Source organism: Candidozyma duobushaemuli (assembly GCF_002926085.2).
Source record: "Candidozyma duobushaemuli strain B09383 chromosome Unknown A_B09383, whole genome shotgun sequence".
Classification (NCBI taxonomy): Eukaryota; Fungi; Ascomycota; class Pichiomycetes; order Serinales; family Metschnikowiaceae; genus Candidozyma; species Candidozyma duobushaemuli.
This window is the reverse complement of record NW_020289901.1, coordinates 319,574-345,705: the sequence shown is the minus strand read 5'-3', so window position 1 is coordinate 345,705 and position 26,132 is coordinate 319,574. Positions and strand designations below refer to the sequence as shown.

At 45.6% G+C, this 26,132-nt stretch overlaps 11 protein-coding genes across 11 annotated transcripts; 6 read left to right on the top strand and 5 right to left on the bottom strand. All coding sequences in view use genetic code 12, as the record gives it.

The window, feature by feature from the left end:
• Positions 1-14: 14 nt before the first annotated feature.
• On the bottom strand, positions 15-3,030 carry CXQ87_000155 (RNA helicase; the record flags this gene model as incomplete). Its single annotated transcript, XM_025478738.1, has 3 exons — positions 15-1,639; positions 1,687-2,289; positions 2,316-3,030. 3 exons carry the CDS (start codon positions 3,028-3,030, stop codon positions 15-17), a joined length of 2,943 nt encoding a protein of 980 aa, XP_025338211.1.
• A 1,281-nt stretch (positions 3,031-4,311) lies between these two features.
• Positions 4,312-8,472, top strand: BUD5 (Ras family guanine nucleotide exchange factor; the record flags this gene model as incomplete). The annotated part of the gene is made up of 1 exon (XM_025478737.1): positions 4,312-8,472. The coding sequence occupies one exon, from the start codon at positions 4,312-4,314 to the stop codon at positions 8,470-8,472; it is 4,161 nt and encodes a 1,386-aa protein (XP_025338210.1).
• A 316-nt stretch (positions 8,473-8,788) lies between these two features.
• ACO2 (aconitate hydratase) lies at positions 8,789-11,202 on the top strand (the record flags this gene model as incomplete). The annotated part of the gene is made up of 2 exons (XM_025478736.1): positions 8,789-8,991; positions 9,021-11,202. 2 exons carry the CDS (start codon positions 8,789-8,791, stop codon positions 11,200-11,202), a joined length of 2,385 nt encoding a protein of 794 aa, XP_025338209.1.
• Positions 11,203-11,373: 171 nt separating this feature from the next.
• VMA2 (H(+)-transporting V1 sector ATPase subunit B) lies at positions 11,374-12,900 on the bottom strand (the record flags this gene model as incomplete). Its single annotated transcript, XM_025478735.1, has 1 exon — positions 11,374-12,900. The coding sequence occupies one exon, from the start codon at positions 12,898-12,900 to the stop codon at positions 11,374-11,376; it is 1,527 nt and encodes a 508-aa protein (XP_025338208.1).
• A 229-nt stretch (positions 12,901-13,129) lies between these two features.
• Positions 13,130-16,432, bottom strand: CXQ87_000151 (uncharacterized protein; the record flags this gene model as incomplete). Its single annotated transcript, XM_025478734.1, has 2 exons — positions 13,130-15,103; positions 15,335-16,432. 2 exons carry the CDS (start codon positions 16,430-16,432, stop codon positions 13,130-13,132), a joined length of 3,072 nt encoding a protein of 1,023 aa, XP_025338207.1.
• A 151-nt stretch (positions 16,433-16,583) lies between these two features.
• CXQ87_000150 (uncharacterized protein) lies at positions 16,584-17,660 on the bottom strand (the record flags this gene model as incomplete). The annotated part of the gene is made up of 1 exon (XM_025478733.1): positions 16,584-17,660. The coding sequence occupies one exon, from the start codon at positions 17,658-17,660 to the stop codon at positions 16,584-16,586; it is 1,077 nt and encodes a 358-aa protein (XP_025338206.1).
• A 352-nt stretch (positions 17,661-18,012) lies between these two features.
• On the top strand, positions 18,013-19,014 carry PTC4 (type 2C protein phosphatase; the record flags this gene model as incomplete). The annotated part of the gene is made up of 1 exon (XM_025478732.1): positions 18,013-19,014. One exon carries the CDS (start codon positions 18,013-18,015, stop codon positions 19,012-19,014), a length of 1,002 nt encoding a protein of 333 aa, XP_025338205.1.
• Positions 19,015-19,531: 517 nt separating this feature from the next.
• On the top strand, positions 19,532-20,934 carry CXQ87_000148 (uncharacterized protein; the record flags this gene model as incomplete). The annotated part of the gene is made up of 2 exons (XM_025478731.1): positions 19,532-20,625; positions 20,676-20,934. The coding sequence occupies 2 exons, from the start codon at positions 19,532-19,534 to the stop codon at positions 20,932-20,934; spliced, it is 1,353 nt and encodes a 450-aa protein (XP_025338204.1).
• Positions 20,935-20,998: 64 nt separating this feature from the next.
• On the bottom strand, positions 20,999-22,450 carry TPS1 (alpha,alpha-trehalose-phosphate synthase (UDP-forming) TPS1; the record flags this gene model as incomplete). Its single annotated transcript, XM_025478730.1, has 1 exon — positions 20,999-22,450. One exon carries the CDS (start codon positions 22,448-22,450, stop codon positions 20,999-21,001), a length of 1,452 nt encoding a protein of 483 aa, XP_025338203.1.
• A 990-nt stretch (positions 22,451-23,440) lies between these two features.
• Positions 23,441-24,676, top strand: CXQ87_000146 (alkene reductase; the record flags this gene model as incomplete). Its single annotated transcript, XM_025478729.1, has 1 exon — positions 23,441-24,676. One exon carries the CDS (start codon positions 23,441-23,443, stop codon positions 24,674-24,676), a length of 1,236 nt encoding a protein of 411 aa, XP_025338202.1.
• Positions 24,677-24,965: 289 nt separating this feature from the next.
• On the top strand, positions 24,966-26,015 carry CXQ87_000145 (protein transporter YIF1; the record flags this gene model as incomplete). The annotated part of the gene is made up of 1 exon (XM_025478728.1): positions 24,966-26,015. The coding sequence occupies one exon, from the start codon at positions 24,966-24,968 to the stop codon at positions 26,013-26,015; it is 1,050 nt and encodes a 349-aa protein (XP_025338201.1).
• Positions 26,016-26,132: the final 117 nt, after the last annotated feature.

The following is a 26,132-nucleotide window of genomic DNA, read 5'->3' as shown; positions in this document are numbered from 1 at the left end:
CTAGGTAATCTATATCACGAGTACACAAACTCGTCCCCAGAAAGTAACAGCCCTTTCGAGGTAAGGTGTTCGATATACTCGTTCCACAAGGGGTCATTTCTCAAACAGGTTGCATCTCCAATAATGATCAACCCGTACCGTGCTCTAGTTAATGCGACGTTGAGTCTCCTTTCATCCTTCAAAAAACCCACCTTATTATCCTTATTGGAGCGTACGCAAGACATGATCATGAAATCCTTTTCTCTTCCTTGGAAGGCATCGATAGAAGCAATCATTATATCGGAGACAGTGTGGATGGTGACGGGCTTAGAGGTGTCAAAAAAGTCATCACGATCAACATCCTCATGAATGACATCTTTATCTGGATTGATAAGGTCATTTTTCACCAATGTATTTGAAATTAAGTCTCTTTGACCTCTATAAGGCGTGATCACACCGATGTTAGACTTTTTGATGCCCTTGTCATAAATTAGAGTCATCAACACTTTCTCGATACTCAAGATCTCACCCTGGTTCGCGTAAGTCATACCACCTTCGCTCTTAAATCTGCTCCAAACAATCTTCTCTGGTTTTTTGCCATTCGTGTCCCAGAAAGTCACAGGGTTAGCGGGGATTCCTTCCTTGATTCGATGCTCAGCCGTGATACCATCTTTAAGTAGATCGTTGTAGAACTTGTGTCTTGGGAATTCACTAATGGCCGGATGCATTCTGTATTGCGTATCAAGCATGTGGGGAGTTTTATAAGTACCATTGCGGAGAATTCTTTCGAAAAGCGATAATGAAAGGTTTGGAATATCTGAAAAGCTGCTGAGTTGCTTATGATCTCCAACAAAAACAAACTTTTCAACCCCATTCATGGAAAGAGGGATAAGTGTAGACGGCTCGGAAGACTGAGTGGCTTCATCCATGATAACAATCGGAATTCTGGGGAGAGCTTTCAATTGCAAACCACCAGCGGTGACAGTCGTCGTCAAGATCACCTTACTCAGAGCTATTATCCTGTTTGAAAAGTCGATGATCGATGACATAAGTTTCAGGTACTGAGCCTTGGAAATCTTTTCATTTGGTCTTCTGAGAGCTTTCAACGCCTCTTGCTGATGGGCAGGTAACCCATCGTAAACTTTATGATGCAAACAAATTGAAGCCAATGGATGTTCTTTGTTGTATTCGATCTCTTTCTGCAACGAAGTGATTCTTAAGATCGACTTCCCGTGTTTCTCTAAGAGCTTCTCAGCAATATTGTCGATTGCAATGTTGGAGGCCGCGACAACTAAAATTGGCGAGGTATGCATCTTCTCTAACATTTGCAAGATGATTTCGTGAATGGTGGAAGTTTTACCAGTGCCTGGAGGACCTTGCAAGACAGTGATTGAGTTATTCAAAACAGATTGCAAGCCAACTTTTTGAGACTCGTTAAATGTATCCTTCGTCAATTGCAAGTAATTCTTGAAATTAAGCTGCTTAACCTCTTTCTGTCCCAACAATAAGTCTTTGAACTTGGGGTTCAGAAGCTTCAGCATAGCGAAAAATATCCTCGAGGTTGGAACTGAGACGGGAAGAAGTGTGAGGTAGTTCACGTCTACCGCAGTGGGCAAAGGCATCGTGTTCCACAGGTATAGTTCAATGGCCATTTCGCAAACTTGAGGCCCACTTGGCTTCGGACCTCTGGGTTTTCCTCTCCCTTACGCCCTTTTTTGAGAGAGGGCTTCTCCGGATTGAAGGTATCGACCATGGCAATCCGTCCATACCATGGAATCCTGTCATCTAACACAAGAATCATACCCTGGTCTTGAGCGAAAGGTGTGCTCTTAACAGCTTGCAAATTTTTTGACATATAGCGATCAAGAATATCCTGGGTGAGAAGGATTTGAACCTTGTACTGCTTGTGTTTGACGTCCTGCTGAGCGTACCATTCCAAAACGAAATCTTCACTCTGTAACACCGAGGAGTTATTGTTCGCAAGAGCAGCCTTTTCTTCGAGGAATAAGTTGAAGCACATCTCATTGTAGTAAGTGGTCATATCACTATACTGAAGACGAGGCTCCGCTGACGGCTGATACTCGTAGATGCCAGCGGGTAACTTAACAGGAGGGCGAGGTGTGGGTTGCACTAATTTGGATTCCCCGGCGGTCCCATTTTTCTTCGTGCTTTCAGCCTTTTTGACATTAAACGCAGGCTTATCGGTGACTGACTTACCATTCTTTACTTCAGGCCCCTTTGAGCCATTGGCCAGCTTGCCTTTCGCTTGATGCAGCTTTGTTTTCGAATCTGGAATAGGGCCTCTAGCTTCTGGGCTTTAGAATTATTAGGCGTACCTTTTCTCAGCACAGGGGATTTGGTACTACCTCTCAGGGAGAAACGACTTCCTTGATTCGAGTTTGCAGTTTCAGATCCTTTAGCCTTGATAGTCGTACCCAGTTGAAATTGAGCTTTTGTGGCCATTTTGGCTTCGTAATACGCCTTCTTCTCCTCCGCATTAGGATCCACCTTCTTTGGCCTCCTGGGTTTGTCGCTCTTCTTTCCCTTACGTACCGGCGCCTTGCCCTTCAGCTTAGGTACATGTTCGGTGATACCAAGCAAGGCCTGCAAGAATCCTTGATGGTTTTCTGGGATCCAGCTCATGCCTGATGGAATATCTTCAGTGAGACCACGGCAGTCACGACAGTAAATGTACTTATCATGACCTCTATCGGCCACCATGACGTTTTTATCGCTCCCGCAACGCATGCATTCGATGTCTCTGTAAGTATAATACTGAGGTAACTTGGTGAAAAGGGAGCCATTTGAAAGGGAGTACGTTGCCAGTTCGGCCTCCGGGTCAGACAGTTTCGAGCACTCGGCACAACGAAGAGTGATGGCGGTTAGGCCATATCGTATCATCTTCAAACCGTGAATATTGGTATCATCACACTCCTCACACTTGATGGTTTCGTCTATGTCATTGAATTTCACATTTTTATGTCTTGTTGTTGTGAAATGCTTACCAAACTCTTCCAGGCCTTCGGCCTGACAGGTTAGGCATGTGTACATGGAGTCTATAAAGTTGGTGGTTCAAATACAAGCGTTGCGATACGGTACAAAAGATTCGATTTGCGAAGAGTAGTCTAGGTAGGTCGCGCAGGGCAAATAGTGGCTGCCAAAAGTTGATAATGTACCTCGACAAATTATTTAAAAGGTTCGGAACTGCTGTATTTCTAGAATTATGAAGTTCCAAGAAATCATCAAATCCGTTTTGGGTGGAATGGGATGCAGAGGTCGAATGAGTCTAGCATCACAGGAGTAGGCTTTGCAACCGAGGTGTTTTCTTTTGTGGTACCACCATGGATTCGATTTTTTGTATTGGTTCCAGTGAAATCCTATCAATGGCTATTGTCGGTTCTTGAAAGTGATGTCTCGGTGTGGGTCCGTAATCACCGACAACCACTGTGACGCTCAAGTGCTCTTACATCCGTTCAATGGTGGCTTAGCAAAACCAAAGTATACCTTCAATGGTAAACTTCACAATAGTGTCAAACGCACCGACAGTTGCATCGGTCCATCCTCGAACCCAGATTTGGATTCTGGCCACAGCTCTTTATGCAAGTTATTATTAGACAGGCTGCAGAGAATAGGACAGGTGAAGCCCATTTGGCCTGAATAGTGCGATGCCTGAGCCGCTCGAGGTGCACCGTCTCGAAAAAGTGCCCTTACAGCGCCGAGACGTGAAGTTTCAGCATGGAATGAAAAGAAAAATAGATAAGAGCGATCTCGATCTAGGCGCCATCTGGACCGGACCACTAGATGTGCTTTCTCCGATAGATGAACTTGTGCAGAATCAATCTTTTTCAGACAAAGACAAAGGTTGGTTGTGAGCGATTCTTAGATACAAGAATATGCACAAGCTCGAGAAGGACCCAAAAGGAGCAAAATGGAAGCGCATTCAGTTCCTAGGTAATATAGGTGAGTTTGCCTAGACGAAAGGAGAGATGTGACTGGATGAGTGTCCGCGCTTAAATTCAAACGATGTCTGCAACGGTCTCATATTAGTGCCAAGCACAAGCAAATTTGCACAATTCAGATTGTAGAATTTGATTTTGGGATTTGTTTTTGAATTGATAAGACCAAGAAATTTAAATTCGCTCTAATGTGTAGACGTAATTCTTGTCCCTGCTGCAGGCGGTTGTCGACATTACACTCCCTTTTCAGGAACGCGTCCTGCGTGGCTACGCGAAGGAATGTTTGTTCGATCTTAGACTTTTTACCCGAGGTAACGGAACTACTATTGAGAAATTACACTGCTAAGATCAGCAAAAAAAACTGACACTTCAAAGCATGTCTCAACCACACTTTTCTGTCTCTCTGAGCGTCTATTCGCCGGTAGAGAGCCAGCGTCAATCCACTTTTCCCAATGACCCCGTCATAGAAGAAGAGAACGAGGACGAGATTGACCAGTCGTCCGAGCTATTTGGTTCGGACTACAACGAGGAAGCTTCCCAAGGCTCCTATCATCAGCAAGCAGGCGACGGCAACTCTATCATGCCTGACACTTCCAGCCAGACTTTCAGATCCTACTACACTGCCACGAACGGCAGCGAACCAAGCTTCTCCTCCATCAATAACTCCTTGTTGAAGCAAGACTCCAATGACAACACAGCGGAAGCCATTCCAGACTCTATCGATCCAGACGAGACGCCACGCCTTAATTCTGAGATGCACGGTACGAATGATTCTATTTTTGACAAAACTCCTGTCTTGAACACGAACGGCATTTTCGAGGCACAAAATGCAAATGGCTACAAATCCACATCCAGATCCAGCGCATCCCAGCTGCAATTACCACAAAAGTTTAAGAGACTCTCCGTCACCTTGCTTCAAACCGGCTCCAACGTTTCCAGGGAATCCCACATCTTCCATAATAATTTCAGCTCCAATGCTCACAAAGCTCAGGCCCAAAACCAAGATCGGACAAGCAGGACCAGTTTGCTATACAAGAGGATTCACGAGAAGACTGATTCCCTACCTGCTCCTTCCACTCCAACCGATGAAGACACATCCGTGCTCAGTACCTCGTCCAACCTTTCCAGTGCGCCCATGCGTGCTGATGTACTGACAGATCCAGACCTTAGTCAAGATGATGTACCCCCTAGAGGCGATCTTCAAGCAGCTGCCAAACTTCAAAAGCCCGCTGGCGGCCTTAATATAATATATGGTGAAAGTGAGAATAGCGCTGCTAATGATTCAGGTGTGGATGTACTTTCGGACAGAATTGACCCATCCAGATGGTCTGCTGCTTCCAGTACGACAGAGGATGAAGATATGTCCTCCCTTTTCATCCGGGCATTGCATTCCTTTGACGCTACTCAATCTCAACTCGAGTCTGAAAACTCTGTTTGCTTGTCATTCGAGAAGAATGACATTGCTTTTGTCCACACGATAGATGACTCCGGCTGGGGTGAAGTCATTCTTATCGAAACGTTGGAGAGAGGCTGGGTGCCAATGAACTACTTTGCAATGGCTATAACCCCACAAGATGCTACCCAAGGCGAGGAGGTGGACTCTGATGAAATCAAGTTCTCGCATTTCATGTTTCCACTTTTGAATGCTTGTGGCAGGTTTCTTTCTAATCCACTTTCAAGAAATGGTCCTAATGGAAAAACCTTTTCAAACAAACATTTGAATGACATCAAGGATGGAGTTCGCTGTTTGCTAGATGAGACTGACTGTCTTTCGAGATCAAGCGAAATAATTGTGAAAAAGCCCGTCGTCCGTAAAGCCAGAAAAGCTTTCATGTACGATTGGTGGGAACTCATGAAGAAAGCTGCCGAGTACAAGGGAACCACAAACTTTGATAAAGTCGAAATCTTAACACTTTTTGTTCTCCTGGTTATAAGAAGAGGCGTCTATTTTTTTGACGTTTGGCTCACAGAGAGCAAGGACATCATTCAAAAAGAAGCCGAGAAGAGGCTTCGAAACGATATCAACACATATCCACTTCTTCGTACACCTCCCTTGGCGAAGCAGCGTGTGACAGAGATCAAGGGCATCTTGTACTCATACTTATCTCTCATAATGGGTCGTTTAGACTTGATCGAACACAATCCTCAAGGATGCGAGTTACTTGAAAAGATATCCTGTCACATTCTACTCCTTCTCAGTGAGCTCCTATTTATTTCCAAAACTGGTCTTGAATACACTTCAAGCAAGTCAACTGAACTCGATGCTTCAATGGATGCTTTCATGTCATTTGGTGACCAGCTCGTGACATGTGTTAAAGTGCTCATCAATAAAACTGTTGGTGCTGACCAGGAATCAAGAGCATTCAGTGGCGAGAGCTCTCAAAACCAAGATTACACCTTCACTGCCGAAGGAATCCGCTTGAGGCAGGTTGCAGCCAGAACGATCAAGGCGATCAATAGCAGTGTTCGTTCGATCAACGAGTTGTTCGACAACGTGGGGGATTTCAAGTTGAGCTCTGAGAGGTCTTATCCAGATTACCTCAAAATGAGAATTGACCCTGTTGATTTCATTCGCCAATGCTCCGTTGGAATGGTTCAATCGCACTCTCTCAAGAACAAGGACTTGAGGGTGATGAAGAAGAAGAATGGAAGAAGCACAAACCGTTATTCCATGTTTAGGTCAGGTAAAGCAGGTGGTCTTGGGATGACCCCTAATGGCGTTGACCTGCTTCACAAAGTCATGCTTCTTGAAACTGACGATACTCCATTCGACGCGACCACCGCCGAATTTCAACCTTTTATTTCCAAGGACTTGGGCAAAAATAAAGCCTATTCCATCAAAGACGAGCTTCTTGTTGACGCAAATGGAACGTTATTGGGTGCCTCTTTCAAGGGATTAATCTACACGCTTACAAATGAGGACTCACCACCACAATACTTCTTTATTTCAGGATTTTTCATTTGTTTGAGGAGCTTTGCAAGTGGCATTGACTTGCTCGAGGGACTCATCTCGAGGTTCGAAGAAAGTGAAGGAGAGCAAGAAAACTCAGATGCCCTACTCGAAGTTCGTTTGAAGAAAAGAAGACGTTTGATCATAGCGATTTTCAAAATTTGGATGGAGTCATTTTGGAGCTATGAATCTGATAGTCCATTGTTGTGCACTCTTATCAATTTCTTCAATGAGGGTATTTATCCACACCTTCCTCTTGATGCCATGAAGTTGATAGAACTTGCAGCTAAATTGTCCATCAAAGACAGCAAAGGAAAGGATAAGAGGCAGCTTGTTGAAAGACATATCACTCTCAAGAAGTTCGAGAGGAAGGATTCAGGAGCCGACCTCCGTGATCTCGAGGATACTTCCCGTTTTTCCATTATTGAGGACAATGAGCTTTCCAGAATCAGCTCCAGCAGCTCGATTGCCAGCTCCTTGAAGTCGATGACTTTAGGCCTTTCACTCTCAGGTCTGAACCCTTCATCGGGAACTTTATTGAGTAAAACGCAACAGGCTACAGTTGAGACTACGGTAATGAAGTTTAGAGAGGTGCTTGGTGACGCATGGTGTCCTCGCCACTTTGTTGAATCAGCAGTACTTCATACCATTCCACTCAAGCCTATGTTGTCAACATGGTTCAATTTGTGTGAAGAGAAGTGGGAATTGGATCAATACAGACCAAACTTGTTGGACTTCCAGGTATTGGAGTTCTCCAATCAATTGACGTTGATTGAGTCGGAGATTTACTGCTCCATTAAGTCCAGTGAATTGCTCAATGAGAATTACACCGCTAAGAAAGCGCATCTCAAACTTGCCAACAATGTTCGTCAATCATTGTTGTTCACAAACTGTTTGTCTGGATACGTTCTTGAGTCAATTTTGCAACCCGGACTCACTGACAAGCAGAGGGTCAATCACGTCAAGCAATGGCTTAAAGTCGGTTTCAGTTGCTACGAGATGCGTAACTTTAACTCAATGGTTGCCATTATTACTTCCTTGCAATCACACTTGATCACCAGAGTGAAGCGTATTTGGGACGAGCTTCCACAGAAGTATACTCATCTTTACGAGTACCTCTGCAATGTGGCACACCCTCAAAACAATTTCAGTGTCTACAGAGAGAAGTTGAGATTCTTCTTGGAGAATGGCGAGTACAATTATCCTGTGGTGCCATACTTTTCGTTGTTCCTCCAAGATTTGACCTTCGTGACGGACGGTAATCCTAACTACAGGAAGGCCAACACATTCTTGAACCAGAAGCTTATTAATATCGACAAGCATCTCAAACTCACCAGAGTGATTGCCGATATCGAAAGTTTGCAGGTTCGCTACGTGGAAGAAGACGGCTCGAGGAGAAGATCTAGATTCTCACTCAATCTTGGTAAGAACACCACTGCTGACTTGAAGATTGTGAGTAACCCTGCATTGCAAGAACTTGTGTTACTTGAATTTTTCAAAATTGCTCAGCTCAATAAGGGTGAAGAAGATAGAGCTTGGAAGTTGAGTTGTGATTTGCAGCCTAGGGACACACCCAGGGTGAACTAGGTGCCGAGACTAGTAGCTGTTAGAGTGGCTGCGAAATCAGAGAGAACAAACGAATGCGTTTTCTCACGTGGACATGCAAGATAGAGAGAGGCACGGGTGTGATACACCAGGTAGGCCTGCGCACGGCAATGAGAGCGGTGAGTCACATTATCTAGACAGGTCTTTTATGCTTCCGCGCGTTATAAGCACAACTACAGTGTTATCTATTGGCCGAGGTGTAGGACCTTGGTGCATAGTGGGGTATAGTATTGAAAAATTTACTACCAATACATCGCGAGTGATTCACACATAGAAACAACAGAGTAAACACAAGATAATGCTAGCCACTCGAAGCTCCATTATTGTCTCGAGGAGGCTCTCCGTTAGGACCTTGGCTACTAATGCTGATCTTGCAGCTTCGTTTTCGGTTCCTCCAGAGTACCAAGCCAGAACACCTCCCTATGCTAAGCTCATATCCAACTTGGGTGAGGTCAAGAAGTTGGTCAATAACAAGCCTTTGACTTTGGCTGAAAAGATCTTGTACTCCCATTTGGTTGATCCCTGGACAGTTTGGCTACCTGCAATGGTGACTTGAGTAATATCCGTGGTCAACAGTACTTGAAGTTGCACCCAGACAGGGTAGCCATGCAAGATGCTTCCGCTCAGACAGCTTTATTGCAGTTTATGACTACTGGTATGTCAAGCACTGCTGTCCCTGCCTCTATCCACTGTGACCACTTGATTGTGGGCAAGGATGGTGCGGACTCCGATTTGACCTCATCGATTGCAACCAACAAGGAAGTTTTTGACTTTTTGCAGAGTTGCGGTGAAAAATACGGTATTCAGTTCTGGGGCCCCGGTTCTGGTATCATTCATCAGATTGTGTTGGAGAACTTCTCCGTCCCTGGTTTGATGATGTTGGGTACAGACTCACACACACCTAATGCTGGTGGTTTGGGTGCTATAGCCATTGGTGTGGGTGGTGCTGATGCTGTTGACGGTTTGACTGGCACCCCATGGGAATTGAAGGCTCCAAAGATTTTGGGTGTCAAGTTGACTGGTAAGATGAACGGTTGGACCTCTCCTAAGGACGTCATCACTCACCTTGCAGGTATCTTGACTGTCCGTGGTGGTACTGGTTACATTGTCGAGTACTTTGGTGAAGGTGTGGAGAACTTGTCTTGTACCGGTATGGCCACTATCTGTAATATGGGTGCTGAGATTGGTGCTACTACTTCCACTTTCCCATACCAGGATGCTCACCGTCGTTACTTGATTCAGACAAACAGAGGTCCTATTTCCCAGGCTGCTGATGTTGCCTTGCATAAGTACGGCTTCTTGAAGGCCGACGAAGGCGCCGAGTACGACAAGGTTATCGAGATTGACTTGAACACCTTGGAGCCTCACATCAACGGTCCATTTACCCCAGATTTGTCCACTGCCATCTCTGACTTTGGCACCAAGGCTAAGTCTGATGGCTGGCCCTCCGAGGTCAGTGCCGGTTTGATTGGTTCATGTACCAATTCTTCGTACCAGGATATGTCCCGTGCTGTGTCTATCATCATGCAAGCTGAGAAGGCTGGCTTGAAGCCAAAGATTCCTTTCTTTGTCACCCCCGGTTCCGAGCAGATCAGAGCCACTATTGAAAGAGACGGTTTGACAAACATCTTCGAGAGAAACGGTGCCGTTGTCTTGGCCAACGCTTGTGGTCCATGCATTGGTCAGTGGGACAGATCTGATGTTCCAAAAACCTCCACATCATCCAACGCTATCTTCACCTCGTTCAACAGAAACTTCAGAGCCAGAAACGACGGTAACAGAAACACTATGAACTTCTTGACCTCGCCAGACATCGTCACCGCCATGATCTACTCTGGTGACATGAACTACAACCCACTCACTGACTCCATCAAGACCGATGATGGTCAAGAATTCAAGTTCGAGCCTCCCCAGGGTGTTGAATTGCCTGGTGACGGTTTCATCAAGGGCCGTGAGGAATTCTATCCTGACCCTAACCCACAACCAAAGCCTGAGGTTGAGGTGAACGTCTCTCCTGACTCCGACAGACTCCAAATCTTGGACCCATTCGAGCCTTGGTCTGGCGAGGAATTGTCCACTACTGTCTTGTTGAAGGTCGAAGGTAAGTGTACCACCGACCACATTTCTGCCGCTGGTTCATGGTTAAAGTACAAGGGCCATCTTGAGAACATCTCCTACAACACTTTGATCGGTGCTGTCAACAAGGAAACTGGAGAAGTCAACACCGCTTACGACCTCAATGGTGACTCCTACGGAATCCCAGAGTTGATGTTCAAGTGGAAGGAGGAGAAGCGTCCTTGGATTGTTGTTGCTGAGCACAACTACGGTGAGGGTTCTGCCAGAGAGCATGCTGCTATGTCTCCCAGATTTACTGGTGGTTCTATTATTTTGGTCAAGTCCTTTGCCAGAATCCACGAGACCAACTTGAAGAAGCAGGGTATGTTGCCATTGACTTTTGCTGATGAGGCTGACTACGACAAGATCGTTGCAGGTGACCAGCTTACAACTGTCGATTTGAAAGACATGGTTGCTAAGGACGGAAACAACGGAGGTACCGTGAGAGTCAAGGTCACCAAGAGGGATGGCTCTGGAGAGTTCGAGATTCTCTGTAAGCACACAATGTCCAAGGACCAGATCGATTTCTTCAAGGCTGGTTCCGCCATCAATCACATTGGTAATTTGAAGAAGCAACAAGAGGCCAACGCGGCCTAGACGTACACACGTCACACATTCATTCTATAGCATCATAACAGTCTACTGTGAATATAATCATTACGTGAATAGCTTTTGTTTTAAAAAGGTACGGAAAAATGAGAGCACTCTAATGTAGTAAAGAGACAATATGCTATGAAATGAAGTCGGGAACAATTAGCGTTCGGATGCTTAGGCGTCGATCAAGTCGTGGGACTTGTCGGGGTTCTCTTCCTCATCGTCATCGTCCTGTTCTCTGGCTCTGTCGTAGAACTCGTTCAAGATCTTAGGACTGATTCTGTTCAACATCTCCTTAGGGTAGATTCTCAACAAGGACCAGGCGAGATCTAAAGAGTCAAACACAGATCTGTCTTCGTAGGCACCCTGGGCAATAAAGTTCTTCTCGAACTTCTCCAAGAATTCCAAGGACAACTTGTCCTCAGTGGACAAAGCTTCTTCACCAACGACGGACTTCATGGCAGCGGCATCTCTACCAATAGCGTACTTGGCGTACAACTGGTTAGAAACATCACCGTGGTCCTTTCTTGTCATACCTTCACCGATGGCAGACTTCATCAAACGAGACAAAGATGGCAAGACATTGATAGGTGGGTAGATGCCTCTGTTGGACAATTGACGATCGACGAAGATCTGACCCTCGGTAATGTAACCGGTCAAATCAGGAATAGGATGTGTAATATCATCGTTAGGCATTGTCAAAATTGGAATCTGAGTGATGGAACCGTTTCTGCCCTCAACTCTACCAGCTCTCTCGTAGATGGTGGACAAATCTGTGTACATGTAACCTGGGTAACCTCTTCTACCAGGAACCTCCTCTCTGGCAGCAGACACCTCTCTCAAGGCGTCAGCGTAAGAGGACATATCAGTCAAGATTGTCAAAACGTGTCTCTCGGTTTGGTAAGCCAAGTACTCGGCAGTGGTCAAAGCCAATCTTGGAGTAATAATTCTCTCAATAGTAGGGTCGTTAGCCAAGTTCAAGAACAAGGAGGTTCTTTCCAAAGATCCATTCTCCTCAAAGTCCTGCTTGAAGAATCTGGAGGTTTCCAAGTTCACACCCATGGCGGCGAAAACAATGGAGAAATTCTCCTCATGACCATCGTGAACATCCTTGGTAGGTCTAACCAAACCAGCCTGTCTACAAATCTGAGCAGCGATTTCGTTATGTGGCAAACCGGAAGCAGAGAAAATAGGAATCTTCTGGCCTCTGGCAATCGAGTTCATGGTGTCAATAGCAGAAACACCGGTCGAGATCATTTCCTCGGGGTAGATACGGGCGTATGGGTTGATTGGAGAACCGTTGATGTCCAAGTAGTCCTCAGCAAAAATTCTGGGGCCCTTGTCAATTGGACGACCAGAACCGTCGAAAACACGTCCCAACATATCTTCAGAGACGGCAATCTTCAAGTTCTCACCAGTGAACTCAACCTTTGTCTTTTTGATATCAATACCAGATGTACCTTCGAACACCTGGACAATAGCTTTGGTGCCCCTAACTTCCAACACCTGGCCAGCTCTGACAGATCCATCAGGCAAAGTCAAGTTGACAATCTCATTAAAGGAAGGGAACTTGACGTTGTCCAAAATGACCAAAGGACCATTGACACCACCGACGGTGTTGTAATTGATTCTTGGCTTGATCTTGAAGCCCTCAGTGACGGCCTTCTTGTTCAATTCGTACAATTCCTTGTCTGACAACATATTCGGTGAGTCTCCACAAAGATTGAGCTGTGAACGGAAATTCTAGGTCGGGGACGATGAACGTTCAATCTCACTAGGAATGAGGATAGGTTATCGCTTTTCGTCGATAATTAGACCAGCAATCATCATGCAGGCATTTACTGTGGCATGCTCACCGTTACGCACTACCTTGGCTGCAAAATGGCCTACAATTTCTGTTCAGTGCGAGCGATCCACGCTCTACTATAGATTAGTAAAGACGACTTACGACATCCCAATCGGCAAGATGTGACCTAGTGTTCTTCATCATGGTTTGAGTAGCAATCTTGACAGCCTCGTCATCGTCATCTCCGTTATCTCGGCCACTGCGTTTGCCATTCGCTACTAGCTTGTGCACGTTGTCCATCACCTCTTTGAGATCGTAAAAGTCAATTTCTTGCTTTGAGGCCGAGTCCGGCTCGGTCGAGCGATCTACTTTAATAGAAGACTTACTCGTATCCTCATCTGTATCCAGAAACCCCTCGCTGACGGCACCATAGATCTTCTGATCCGTGTCAGTAATTGAATTCTGCTGAATTTTGGGTTGGGACGGTGCTCTGGATAAATAGTTGCTGTAGAATTCTCTGAGTTTCGAGGAACTCTCGTGGGTATGGAGACTAGCGTGAGCCGTGGTCGGATACGAATCCTCAGTTCCACCTGAAGAGGCAGTAGAAGGTAGGTGATTGATATCAACACCCACACCATTCAGCATGGAATAGCTCATTGCACCATGCGACACTTGTGGCTTCAAGGAAACTGATTGTTCTTGAATTCTGTGTTTGAAGTATTGGTCCATTTCGGCAATGCTTTCCAAGGTTTTCCTGAAATCGTATCTTCGATCGTTTTCCTCGGACTTATTTTCTGGCTCTCCTCTCAATTGGCCATATGTGCTGGAAAGCAAATCCCTGGTTGACTGCTTCTTGGTGGGTTGTGGAACTGTATCAATCGTTTGATGTATAAGGATTTCGAAGTTGACTAAAATCTTCACCACTACCAGAATAAACTTCAAATACTCTTTCAACGTGAGCTTTGTAAATGGCTTGGTTAGAATCTTATGGGGCACGATCACCATTTTCTTTCCTTGAAAAGTACTGGACTTCACCTTCTCGCTCTGGAGCTTTTTATCTTCTATAGGGTAAGGCGGCTCGGGAGTTTCCAGAAATACCTCTGGATGAAACAGCTCAGTCGGAGGCGATTCTGACAGCGCCAGCCGTACAGAAGCTCTGCGTTGAAAGTTAGCTGTCTTGAACGACAAGGGCACTTGAATCACATTATCCTTTATGATGATCTTATCAAGTGATGGTCTAGGGCCAGGAAATTGGTTAGCTTCCTCCTCCGATGGCTCTTTCTCAACCGAGTTTGCCTCACTCTCGTCATGAACTAGAAAGTTGATCTTCTCTTGAACTTGATCAAAAAAACTGCCATCAGGGAGTTGACGGACGAGAAAGTCGAGAAATGGAAGATGCACAGGGGTTCCACCGATGCTCAATAATTCCACCATGAGTACTTGGAGATGTATGAGGTTCTCCAAAAACATATTGATGGCTATGAGTTTGTTGTTATGCAGTAGGAAGGACTCTAGTGAAAGTATGGGTTGCCCAAAGAAGTCCAATTTGACCCTTGTACTTTTTGGGCCTGGTGGCTGGTTCTTCCACAAGTCGTACTTCGGGAATACCACCTGGCGTAGCACCTTAAAGTGGTGATGCTGAATGATAGCGGTCTGTTTTGCAGCCCTTGTAGAATCCACATGTTTGGTCTTAAGGGTCCTTTCATTGATGCTGTTGGAAAGTGCCCGGTGCTGGTTGATGATAGTCTCTTTCATTCTCTGTACCAGACTCTCCTTCTCTTTGATCTTCAGCGACGTTTCGTCCACTTTTGTTTGGAGCGAAGCCACTCGCTTATTCAAAAGCTGTCGAGACCTCTCAATGTCATTTTGCTTGAGACGGGAATTGAGAATGGCAAGCTTCTGAAGCTGTAATGCTAAGTCCTTGATTGTGTACAGCTTAGGTGCATCTTCTTCCTCGATTGGCTTGGCGTGTGAGCCTCTGTGCTCTTTCTGTAAATTTCCTGGATACCTGCTATCTTGTATACTTTTGCATTTATCAAAGACGTCGTCTATCTCAGCTCTCATTTGATCATTAAGCTTCTCGTTTGAGATCACGGAACTGCGTATCACTTCAATCTCCTGTTGGATACATCTTGCACAAAGCATATCCGGTGTTAGGACGTCATTGCCATTTGCAAGCTTTTTTTTGGGCTTTGACATGGCAATCGTCTACTCATGTGAAGGAAGGAGAAGGTGTGGTAACTTGGATTGATAGTACTGTTATCGCGCATGAGACTACATAAGGTGCTGATGGCTGCAAACAGAGCGCTAATTTTTTTTAAAGTTCTTCCGTAGCTGGCGCCTTTCCACGAGCTCTCTTACCATAAGAGCAATGGCTTCTTCGACGTCAGACTCCACGTCGACTGCCAAAAAACCGCATTTCCATGTTTTGCTGAGCTGCCTTCCGTCTTCTATTAATTTGGGCGACGCAAGGGGCAGATCCGCGTGGGTACACACAAGCCAAATAGGGGGTGGACAAGACGGATCCGCCGGGTCAGAAGAGATATCTAGAAGTCTCGAGCCACCAGGGCTACGAGATTGGGGTGCCGGTTTTCTGACCTCATCCACAAGTAAGCCGCGAAGAGCCGTCTTGAAGGAGAATACATCTGACTCCTTACCACTCTCCCACGAAACCTTGTACGTGTAATATTCTTGCCATGCCTCGTCAAGCGTCTGTTTCATTACCGGAAGCAAATCGAAGCCATTTTCGTTGTTTGCCGTGGAGAAGCCCAAGGACTCGTCGTAGGGAGGTGGAAGACTGGATGGTACAGCACTGTAGACAAAGTAGTATCCGTCCACAGTTCCGTTCAATTCGCTTGCTCCGCTGGCAACGATTAATGGGTTGGTGCTGACAGGCTGCCGTGGCTCGTTGGCAAGATTGTGTAAAATGTCCTTTTCTAATTTTATGTATAGCGATGCCTCTAGGAACGGCACCACTTGTTTGGGATTGAAAGCGGGTGTATCTATGAGCTCCATTAGTATTGGAGTGGACTGGATTGAGTTTCCGCGGGTGTAAATGGAGTAGATATGGTTGCTGCTTTGGATAGCCACACCATTGCTTTGGGTAACAGGCATCGTAGGCCTTTTTGTCGTGTTACTCACCAAACTGTTGTAAACAACAGGACTTAGCACGACTCTATCGCTTGTCAAGGCCAGGTTGAGCGTGTCTCTTGGTGAGTAAGTATCGAGAACTTGTCTGGATAGTATGGACTCGGGGAAATACGTGAAAAGTATTGGTTGTGTTTGTTGCAGAGGGTAGTATGTCTCTCGAAAACTCCCCATGGTGACTTTTGATATTAAAGACGTCTTTCCGCTCTTAGCACCACCAAGAAAGGCGAGACGAACTGGATCCTTGTCATTGGTTGGTTTGTCAACATCGAGGGCCAGCCTTTTAAGAAGTGACTTCATAGACAGGGCATCGGTTGGATAGCTGGATAAAGAGGGAAATAATCTAGATATGGTGCACGGGTGTATTGGCTGCGAAATCTACAGGGTAGGGGAAAGTCCGTGATTTTGACATACACGTAAAGAACTGAACTGAAAAAAGGAGTTTTGGTTGCTAGTACGCAGGGAAAGTGGCCACGCCTAGCTTGGAGTCACCCTGGCCGTAATACAAGAACCACTTGCCTTTAAACTGAACGATTCCCTCAGTAAAAACAACCTTATCGACTTGGCCGTCAATCTCACCAGCATCTTCAGGCACCAAAATCGGCTTCTCCAAACGTGCCAAAGGTCCATCTTGCAAATTGTCGTAATCAATAAGCATCTGCGAGATGGTATAAGTTGCCTGTGGGTACGGTCCAGCACCGGTGGTGGACGAATTGTAGAACAAGATGTAGTAGTTCTGGTGTGGGTTTCCGGTGTCAAGCTTGATTGGTGCCGGTCCTGGCTCAATTAACCGGTCCTGCCAGTCAAATTTGCCTGTTGCGTACACAGCTTTCAGATAGTCGTGGCTTGTGATTTTCCAATGTGTCAAATCAGGGCTAGTGGCAAGGTAGAATCCGGACTCGCCCCAGATCATGTAGTATTGCCCGTCCTTGTGTTTCTCTACAAACACGGCACCACTCTTCAGCCAAGCCCGACGGATGAATTGTGTTCCATCGAGTGCATTGCTTATTTCTGCCCAATCGTCGTTTTTGATAATAGGTGGGTGCTTCTTCCACTCAAATAAGTCCCACAGCTCGGCCACACACAATCGTGCGTAGGATCCATCGTAAGCAGTGTAGGTCATGATGAACTTTTTGGTTTCGGGATCACGGACAATCCGAGGATCTTCACAGCCACCTTTCTGCTCCCATTCCTCAGTGGGGTACAAGACCGGCTTGTTGTGTCTTTTGAAGTTGTAGCCATCACTCAGCCACGCTATACCCACGTACAGTGTTTTCTGGCTATCTTGAGCTCTATAGAGCAAATAAACTCGACCATCCACGACAATTGCCGTAGCATTGTAAACATACGCCTCCTCCCAAGTATTTTCTGGATTTGGAGTCAAGATCGGGTTGTGCTCGTACCTAGTGAAGTGTGGCCCGATAGGAAAGGTTCTGGGCGCCTTGTAATGGCCATCTCCCGACGGAGTATCGGGGTCTATTTTAGGAAGAGAATTCATAAATCCCTTCAAAATATTCTGAAAGACCATTGCTTTTTATAGTTGGTTCCATAGAACTGAGCCATATCTCCACTGCAGGACTAGCTTTGAGGCAGTGAGGATCAGCACCCCAAAAAGTGAGAGGAAAAAAGAGAGCGACTAGTGAGGCGAATCCAAAAAAGTGGCTTTCACCTTTTTACAATTCACCCCTTTTGTGACCAATTAAACTGATTGTACCAGCCAATCCGAGCTCTCCTCCGAATATACTAGAAGCTTGCCAGTCTGCCTGACCGGAGTTACAATTCGTCTCGTTCCGCTTTTACCCTACCAGTCAAGTGCATTCCGAGAAGCTCGCCCGCCGAAAGCTAAATTTATCCCCCCTGCTCAATAGCATACTTACTCCATGGGTCAACTCTTGTCACATCCGGTAGAGGAGAAGTCCATAGATTTTCGGGAGCATTCGACCATTTCTTATGCCATAGGCTCGATGCAAGGCTATAGAATGACCATGGAAGATGCCCATGATGTCAGGGTTTCCGATGATGAAAATCTTGCCGTGTTTGGCGTGTTTGATGGTCACGGTGGTAAGGAGATTGCCGAGATCTTGAAGGGGAAATTAGTGGCAACTATCTTCCGAACGCTCTCTGCAACAATCAAGAAAAACAAAGAGACAGAGTTGCTGACATACATCCGCCTCATCAAGGATTGCTTCTTTCAAGTGGATGCCGGGCTCCCGGAGTCGGATGCCGCTAACTGTGGCAGCACTGCTATTATTACTACTATTATCGCCAAAAAGTACGTCATTGTGGCCAATACTGGTGACTCCAGATCCATTCTTTCGCTTAAAGGTGGCTTGCTGAAGAATCTCTCGTTTGACCACAAACCTTCTACAATGGGTGAACGTGTTCGTATCGAGAACAGCGGCGGTTATGTCATCAATGGAAGAGTGAACGAGGTTTTGGCCTTGTCTCGTGCTTTCGGAGACTTCAACTTCAAGTTGCCTTTGCTCTCGCTTAACCCATCTGAACGTCACAATGCATACCTAGAACAAAACCGGAAGCTTATCAAAGACAATTTGGTTGCTCTCCCTCCTGAGCTCTATCAGGTCAGCGTTGAGCCTGATGTTCTTGTTTACGATCTAAAGTTCTTGAGTGAGCCTGAGTTCATTGTATTGGCATGCGACGGTATCTGGGATTGCTACACAAATGATCAATTGATACGTCTTATTCGCAAACGATTACGGGACGGTTGGAATTTGCAACATATCAGTGAGTATGTGCTCAATGACTGTATCAGCATGGCAAACAATATCACAGGAATTGGCTTTGACAACATGACGTTGATGATTGTTGCGCTACATACCAATGGCTCGCTTGAACAGTGGGGACAACAATTCAAGAAGTGATGATTTACGACGACGATTATAGGCATTGACAACCGCGCGGCCCATCCAAGTTGAGGCGGTTATAGAACTGGGTCGCTGTCACGAGATTAATGCTACAGAGCGCTGGTTGCGAAAAAGATCAGGCCAGGATTGCACACCAGTGGTTACACATTTAATGTTCACAAACACCCAATTAATCTTATGAGCCACGACGCTGTCTCTGCGACTATTTAGAACGAATTGAAAGTATTCTGGCAAAGAAAAAAAAAATATGCTTTCCGTAAGCCAAATATACACGAGCAAGCCAAGGCCGCCTGCAGAAGAGTCTGTTCTACCCATTGGAGCCGCGCTATCTACAGTATACCAATGTCCTTGTACTTTTACTTCCTCCTCTGCAGCATCAGCATCATCCGTTATATTCATTAAACCATTAGCATAGCATTTAGAGTGTTGTGACTCATTGTCATCATAAAACATATCCCCTAACCTATTTGCATCACAGCCATAGCATTTTCAGCATACACAGCATCCGAAGACAATGTCATACACCATAGACAGTTACAACACATATGAAGATCCGATCCTTGCACTCGCCAGAGACCCAGATCTTCTAAAAGAAAAAGCAAAGAACTCCCAGATTAATCAGATCATTCATGGGTTCGCAATCACGGAACGAAAAGTTTCCAGACTCTGCCAGTTGAGTCTTAGCATTCTACAGACGTTAGAAAAGATAGACCTAAATCTTAAAAACTGGACATTCTTTTCGCTTGACGCAAGCTCAACAGACCATTTCGACGAATCCAATACAGAGGAGAACAAACTGTTCAATAACAAGGTTTCTCTTCAAGTCATCAATTCATGTCAGGAGCTAACCAAGAAACTCAATAAGATATCTGCGGATGTCGACTTTATCACCAATGCACTGAAATCGCTATCACCGTTAGAATTTATAAGTGATAGCGGCACATTGCTCACGTCATTAACGCTACGAAATATCAAACTAAAGGACGAACTCAGGGATAGAGTCACCGTTGCATATCTGAAAGCTAAGCTCATAACAATCGGAACGGACTTAGAAGTGATGTTGGGCGATGGTAATCCAGAGCAGCAGCAGACAGTTCAATCATATAAGCGGTTTGTTGTCAGTCTATTGAAACAGTTGAACGACGCAGTTGACGGAGACGACATCGAGGAAAGAAATGAATGTCTTGCGGTCATCAGTGATATGGAGCAGATGTTTGAAGTTTTCAAGCTTGAAAAAGTTCAGCAAGCGAAAGAGGAGTTGGCCAAGAGAGCCGAACAAGCCGAAGATTCGGACGACACACTTCAAACTCATAAGTCTGATCAACTTCATTCCGAATTCAAATCCCAAAGGAGGGACTCGCTCTCGTCTCTGTCAACAGCGATGGTACAACAATCCCTTCTAGGCGAAGAGCTTCCATATCTTATGTCTGCTTTCCATCAGGATGAAAAGCGTGAGGGACAGTCTGACTACGCTCTTGAACGCCTGGGGTTGTTCATGAAAAAGCCAAAAAGCATCAGGAAGCAGACGACAATTCAGCATCTATATTACATTTCCCACGCCAGAAAACTCAATTGCCTGAGACCTCATTATATTCGGGCAGTGAGATCGTCAATAAGCCACCTGCGCCCTCCCCGTATTCTTACATTGATACCGGGAGCTCGTGGTTGTCCAAGTTGGGTATTCGGCCCCAAATTATTACAGCTGATAAGCATCTCGTCAACAGCACATCATTTAACCGCGGCTTTGCCGAGAAGCAGCAGCTCACACCAGCTTCCTCGCCAACCTCGATCAAGGACAAGGCTGAGGACGATAAGGAGAACGTTAGGCATCCACCGCTTCTGATAGAGAATTTGGAAGCTCATACGCTTTCGCTGTTGCAAAGTGATGACGACCACTTACTTGACTACGTGGAATAGACACTACAGACACTACAGACGACATAGGCATGATAATAAAACGTTCGACTAATGTACCTGGAGATTAACTCCATTGACTTGGTTTTTTTTCAGCGTTGCATTTCGACAACTGTTTCACGAAGCTTTCACCCCAGTAGCCCGAAGTATATTTCGAGATGTAGTTGAACACTTTATTGAAGTTGATGGCTTTCTTTTCTTCTGGGAGTGTCAAACTTTCCTTAATGGCCTCGCACATATCTTCAGAGCTCCATGGATTGACAATAAGGGCACCATTAAGCGATTGAGCAGCACCTGCGAACTCGGATAAGATAAGAACACCATTGTTTTCCTGTTGACATGCAATGTACTCATAGCTGACCAAATTCATTCCATCTCTGGTTGAACTGACCAAGCATACGTCCGAAACTCTGTAGAGACTTATGAGCTCCTCAAATGAGACAGACTTGTGCAAGTAGTGAATAGGGACAAACTCAACGGTACCAAAACGACCATTGATTCTGCCCACAAGCTCATTGACGTTGGCCCTCAAGCTCTGATACTCTTCAACGTCGCCTCTTGATGGAACGGCAACCTGTACCAAAACCACCTTGCCGACCCACTCTGGGTTCTCTGTGAGGAACACCTCAAAAGCATGTAACTTCTGAGGAACACCCTTGATATAGTCAAGTCTGTCAACACCTACGATGACCTTAACATCGTCAAATTTCAGCTTCAATTGTTCGACCCTTTTTACCACTTCGGGTTTCTTCACACCTTCCGTGAACTTTTCAACATCAATGCCGATGGGAAATGCCCCAATTTGAATAGACCGGCCTTCAAATTCCACACCATTTGGGAGAGTGTTCACATTCGGAACAATCCTTGATACCGAGGACAAGAAATGACGAGCATAGTCGTAGGTGTGGAAGCCGATCAAATCGCAACTCAAGACACCAGTGACAATCTCTCTTCTCACAGGGAGAATTCGATAAATTTCGGATGATGGGAATGGAGTGTGAAGAAAAAAGCCGATTCTAACGTTCTTCGGTGTCTTTTCACAATTCTCCAATTCCTCCCGCAACATCTGGGGCAATAACATCAAGTGGTAATCATGGACCCAGATCATGTCGTTATCGCCAACCTGCTGCACAATCTTTCGGGCAAACTGGCGATTGGCTTCAATATAAGCAGCCCAAGCTGTCTCGTCGAAGTTCATTTCGCCCGGATGATAATGGAAAAGGGGCCACAATATGCTGTTAGAGAAGCCATTGTAATGCAAATCGGCAATAGAGTCACTCAAGAAAATGGCACAGCATTTAAATTGCTCCATAAGGTCCTGATTGACTCTGTCTTGTTCGTTCTCTGGTAACTCCAAGCCAGGCCAGCCGTACCATTGGAACTCCGTAGACTTCTTCAATCCTTGAAGAGCGGTCACTAATCCTCCGGAGGACATGGAGTATTCGTAGCTGCCATCGTCTTTCCGCTTAATGGTCACTGGAAGACGATTAGACACAACAAGCACTTTTCCCTTGTTCATTTCTGCTAAATTGGAGCGCAATTGAGGAGTTTCTGGAAGATCAGGCAAGAAGAATTACTTATCAGTAGGAACTCCGCGAACTTCAGGTGATGCGAAGTGGCCCTATAATTGTACGATAGCAAGGATGAGCTTTTTTGGTCCTTCGAATTTTCGAAAGAGAGGGTCAGGAGTGGTTTATGAAGGTGGCTGTGAAGAAGTGGTCCAGGCACAGCAAGAGCGGCTTCGGACTTTTCTAGAAGTTGCGCAAGTGTGCGCCTTGACGACCTTATGACACTTTGAGGCATCTGCGTGCAAATCAGGAAGGAGATTCGATCAGGCGAAATTCAATTTTAAGAAATTGTATCATCTATTTCGGTATCCAGTTAGGAAAGAATAAGGTCGATGCTCCGTTGGTCTCTTCTGTAGGAAGTGCAATTTTTGTTGAAATCTTGCCAAACTGGGCACGGTTCACAAAGCACACTAACATTATAGGCAACCGAAGCCATTGAATTTCAAAAATTAAATGATAACGATTCTAGTTGGGTGAAAAAAACAAAAGAAAAAAAACCGACAGATCCATGATTATTGCCTCATTATAAATGAGTGGCATGCAAGATTCCACATTAACTACACGCTTTGATCTTTCCCACCATTGGCATGCATCCCAGACACAAAGTGAGAACGTTTATTTGCAACCGAATTACAAGATCTCAACGGCAGAATGCTCTTGGCATAATTCGGCAACCCCTGCATCCATTTACCGCAAAATTCATGGAAAAATGCTAAACCTCGCTTCGGCTTCTTCCTATCTCCGACTTCTCAAAGGTGGGGTGCGCTCCAATGATAACATTCAACGTGCAAAATCCCAGCATTTACTGCGGCTCAGTGGATGATGACAAACGTTACTGCGGATAAACTAACGGCATAATACCGCTTTGCACACAGAAGCCACAGCTGGGGTACATAAGCGTTCCGATTGCCGAGGCTTGAAAATTTTAACCATATTTTGCAATGCCAGCTCCAGTAGTCGCCAGACCATTAGACGATACCGTTATCTTCAAACCTTTGAAGGTAGGCAACAACGAGCTCTCCAACCGAATTGTTTTCGCTCCATCCACAAGATTCAGAGCTTTGCCAGATCATTCTCCCTCTGATCTTCAGCTTCAATACTACGATGAACGGTCAAAGTATCCCGGCACCTTGCTCACGGTCGAGGGAACGTTACCTACCAAGAAGACCGGATCGTATGCGTTCGTCCCAGGAATCTACACCGAGAAACATGCTAGGGAATGGAAAAAAGTCACCGACAAGATTCACGAGAACAAGTCCTTTGTGACGGTTCAACTTTGGGGATTGGGCCGTGTGGCAGACCCATTCCAAAACAAGAAGGAAGGCGAGAAGCTCAAGGGTCCTTCTGCTTTGTACGATCATGAGAGACTGGAGAAGGTTGCCAAGAAGGCTGGCAACGAGATCGAGGCTTACACCACAGAGGAGGTCGACGATCTAATTGAGGAATACCTGAAGGCAGGCCGTTTGGCGGTGGAAGCTGGCTTCGACTATGTGGAGTTTCATTGTGCCCATGGCTACCTTTTCAACCAATTCTTCGCTCCTTCTGCTAACCAGAGAACTGACAAATACGGCGGTTCGATTGAGAACAGAGCGCGTTTCATCTTAAGTGTTATCGATAGATTGTCTAACGAGATCGGCTCTCATAGACTTGCAGTTAGAATCTCGCCTTGGGCCACAGTATATGGTATCAAGGCGCAGAAGGACGAGGACCATCCAATCACTATTTATTCTCATTTCTTGCACGAGTTACAAAAGAGAGCCGATGCCGGCAAACCGCTCGCCTACGTCTCTATTGTGGAGCCCAGAGTGTCGGGTATTTTCGATGTGGATGAGAAGGATATTGCTGGTAACAACGATTTCGTCAAGAATGTGTGGAAGGGTGTTGTTATGAAAGCAGGTAACTACACGTACGACGCCCCCAAATTCAAACAGCTTTTGGATGATACTGAGGATGGCAGAACTATGGTTGGTTTCTCCAGGTACTTCATTTCTAATCCGGATCTTGTCACTAGGCTCAGAGACGGCAAGGAACTCAATGCTTACGACAGGAAGACTTTTTACAAGACCACCAATTGGGGCTACAACACCTACGATCGTTATGGCGAAGCGACTAAATATGACGAGGACTTCGAGAAATCTCGCAAAGCAGCGCCCATCGATGTCAGTGCCAGATTGTAATAGACTATGTCAACTAATGGTTGCGAAATAAGTGGGAATGTAGCGAGAATGCCTTGGAATACTGCTCGGCCAAGAATGCCTTTGAGCCTCATTTTTACCACGGTTCAAAAGACACCGAATTTCTCTTGAGCAGAAATTTTTATAACGGTAAATCACTAGGCTTTCATAGCATCTCTCACAATGTAGCCTAAAAAGCAGGTACAGCCACGGAGGGCGTTATGTACCAGACACGACTCGCAAACCTCACTGTTTAGATCTGTCAAGTATTCACACAACTTCACTGCTTCTCATGTCAAACCCCTACGCCTATGTTGAAGACGCCCTTCCTCAGCAGCAGACTTTGCGTCATCCCCAACCTCAACATGTAGGCTATTCGCCTCAGCAACACCATCAACAGCCACAACAACAGCAATATCAGCAATTCTCAGGCCAGCAGTTTGGCGGTCAACAGCAATTCGCTGGCCAACAACAATTTACCAATCAACAGTTTGGCCAGCAACATGCTGGTGCTCAGTTTGCTGGTCAAGGTGGTCAATTCCAGCAAAATCAAGCAAATTCAGGTCCCTACGCGAACTTCTTCTCCGATCCAACCGCCTCCATGGCAGCCCAGTTTGCCAAAAGTAGCTTGGGCCAGTCCAATGATTACATCCAGCAGAATTTCGGAAGCTACATTCCTGTGGCTGGTGAGTTGAAGTTTTACTTCAACGTGAGTAACTCATATGTGCTCAACAAGATAATCCTAATACTCTTCCCTTACCGCCAAAAGAATTGGGCCCGTATCACCCAGACGGATCCTACACCAAACGCTAGCGCCGGGTCAGCCTATGCGCCACCCTCTGAAGATGTCAACGCTCCAGACTTGTACATCCCTTTGATGTCCTTCATCACATACATTCTTCTTTGGTCCTCGATTTCAGGATTGAAGGGCGAGTTTCATCCTGAGCTTTTTGGATATCTCGCGTCCCAAACGCTCGCCTGCTCGTTTCTCGATATCTTGATTTTTAAAGTTGGACTCTACCTTTTGAATTGCTCGACACAGAGCTCTTTGTGGGATCTCGTCAGTTTTAGTGGCTACAAATACGTCGCTATCACTCTTTTGTTGTGCTGGAAGAATCTCGTGGGTAATTCGTGGTTGCTTTACTACTCAGTATTAGCATACGTTGTTGGAAGCTTGTCCTTGTTCTTGATGAGATCCTTAAAGTTTTTGGTGTTGCCGCTTGGCGTTGCTGAGACCGCTACACAGACCATCACCAGCAGTCAAAGAAGACTTAGAGTTCAATTTCTTTTCCTTTATGCCGTGGTGATCCAATTCTTGATTATTTTATTTATGTCTCGTTAAATCTACAACGGTCACCTGACTGAGGTTTGAGTGAGGAAGCGTCGTCTGGTTGTTGTACCTGTACGCTTTCGTTCGCGTCTCACAACGCGTGTATAGATGTGCCATCGCAATGCATAC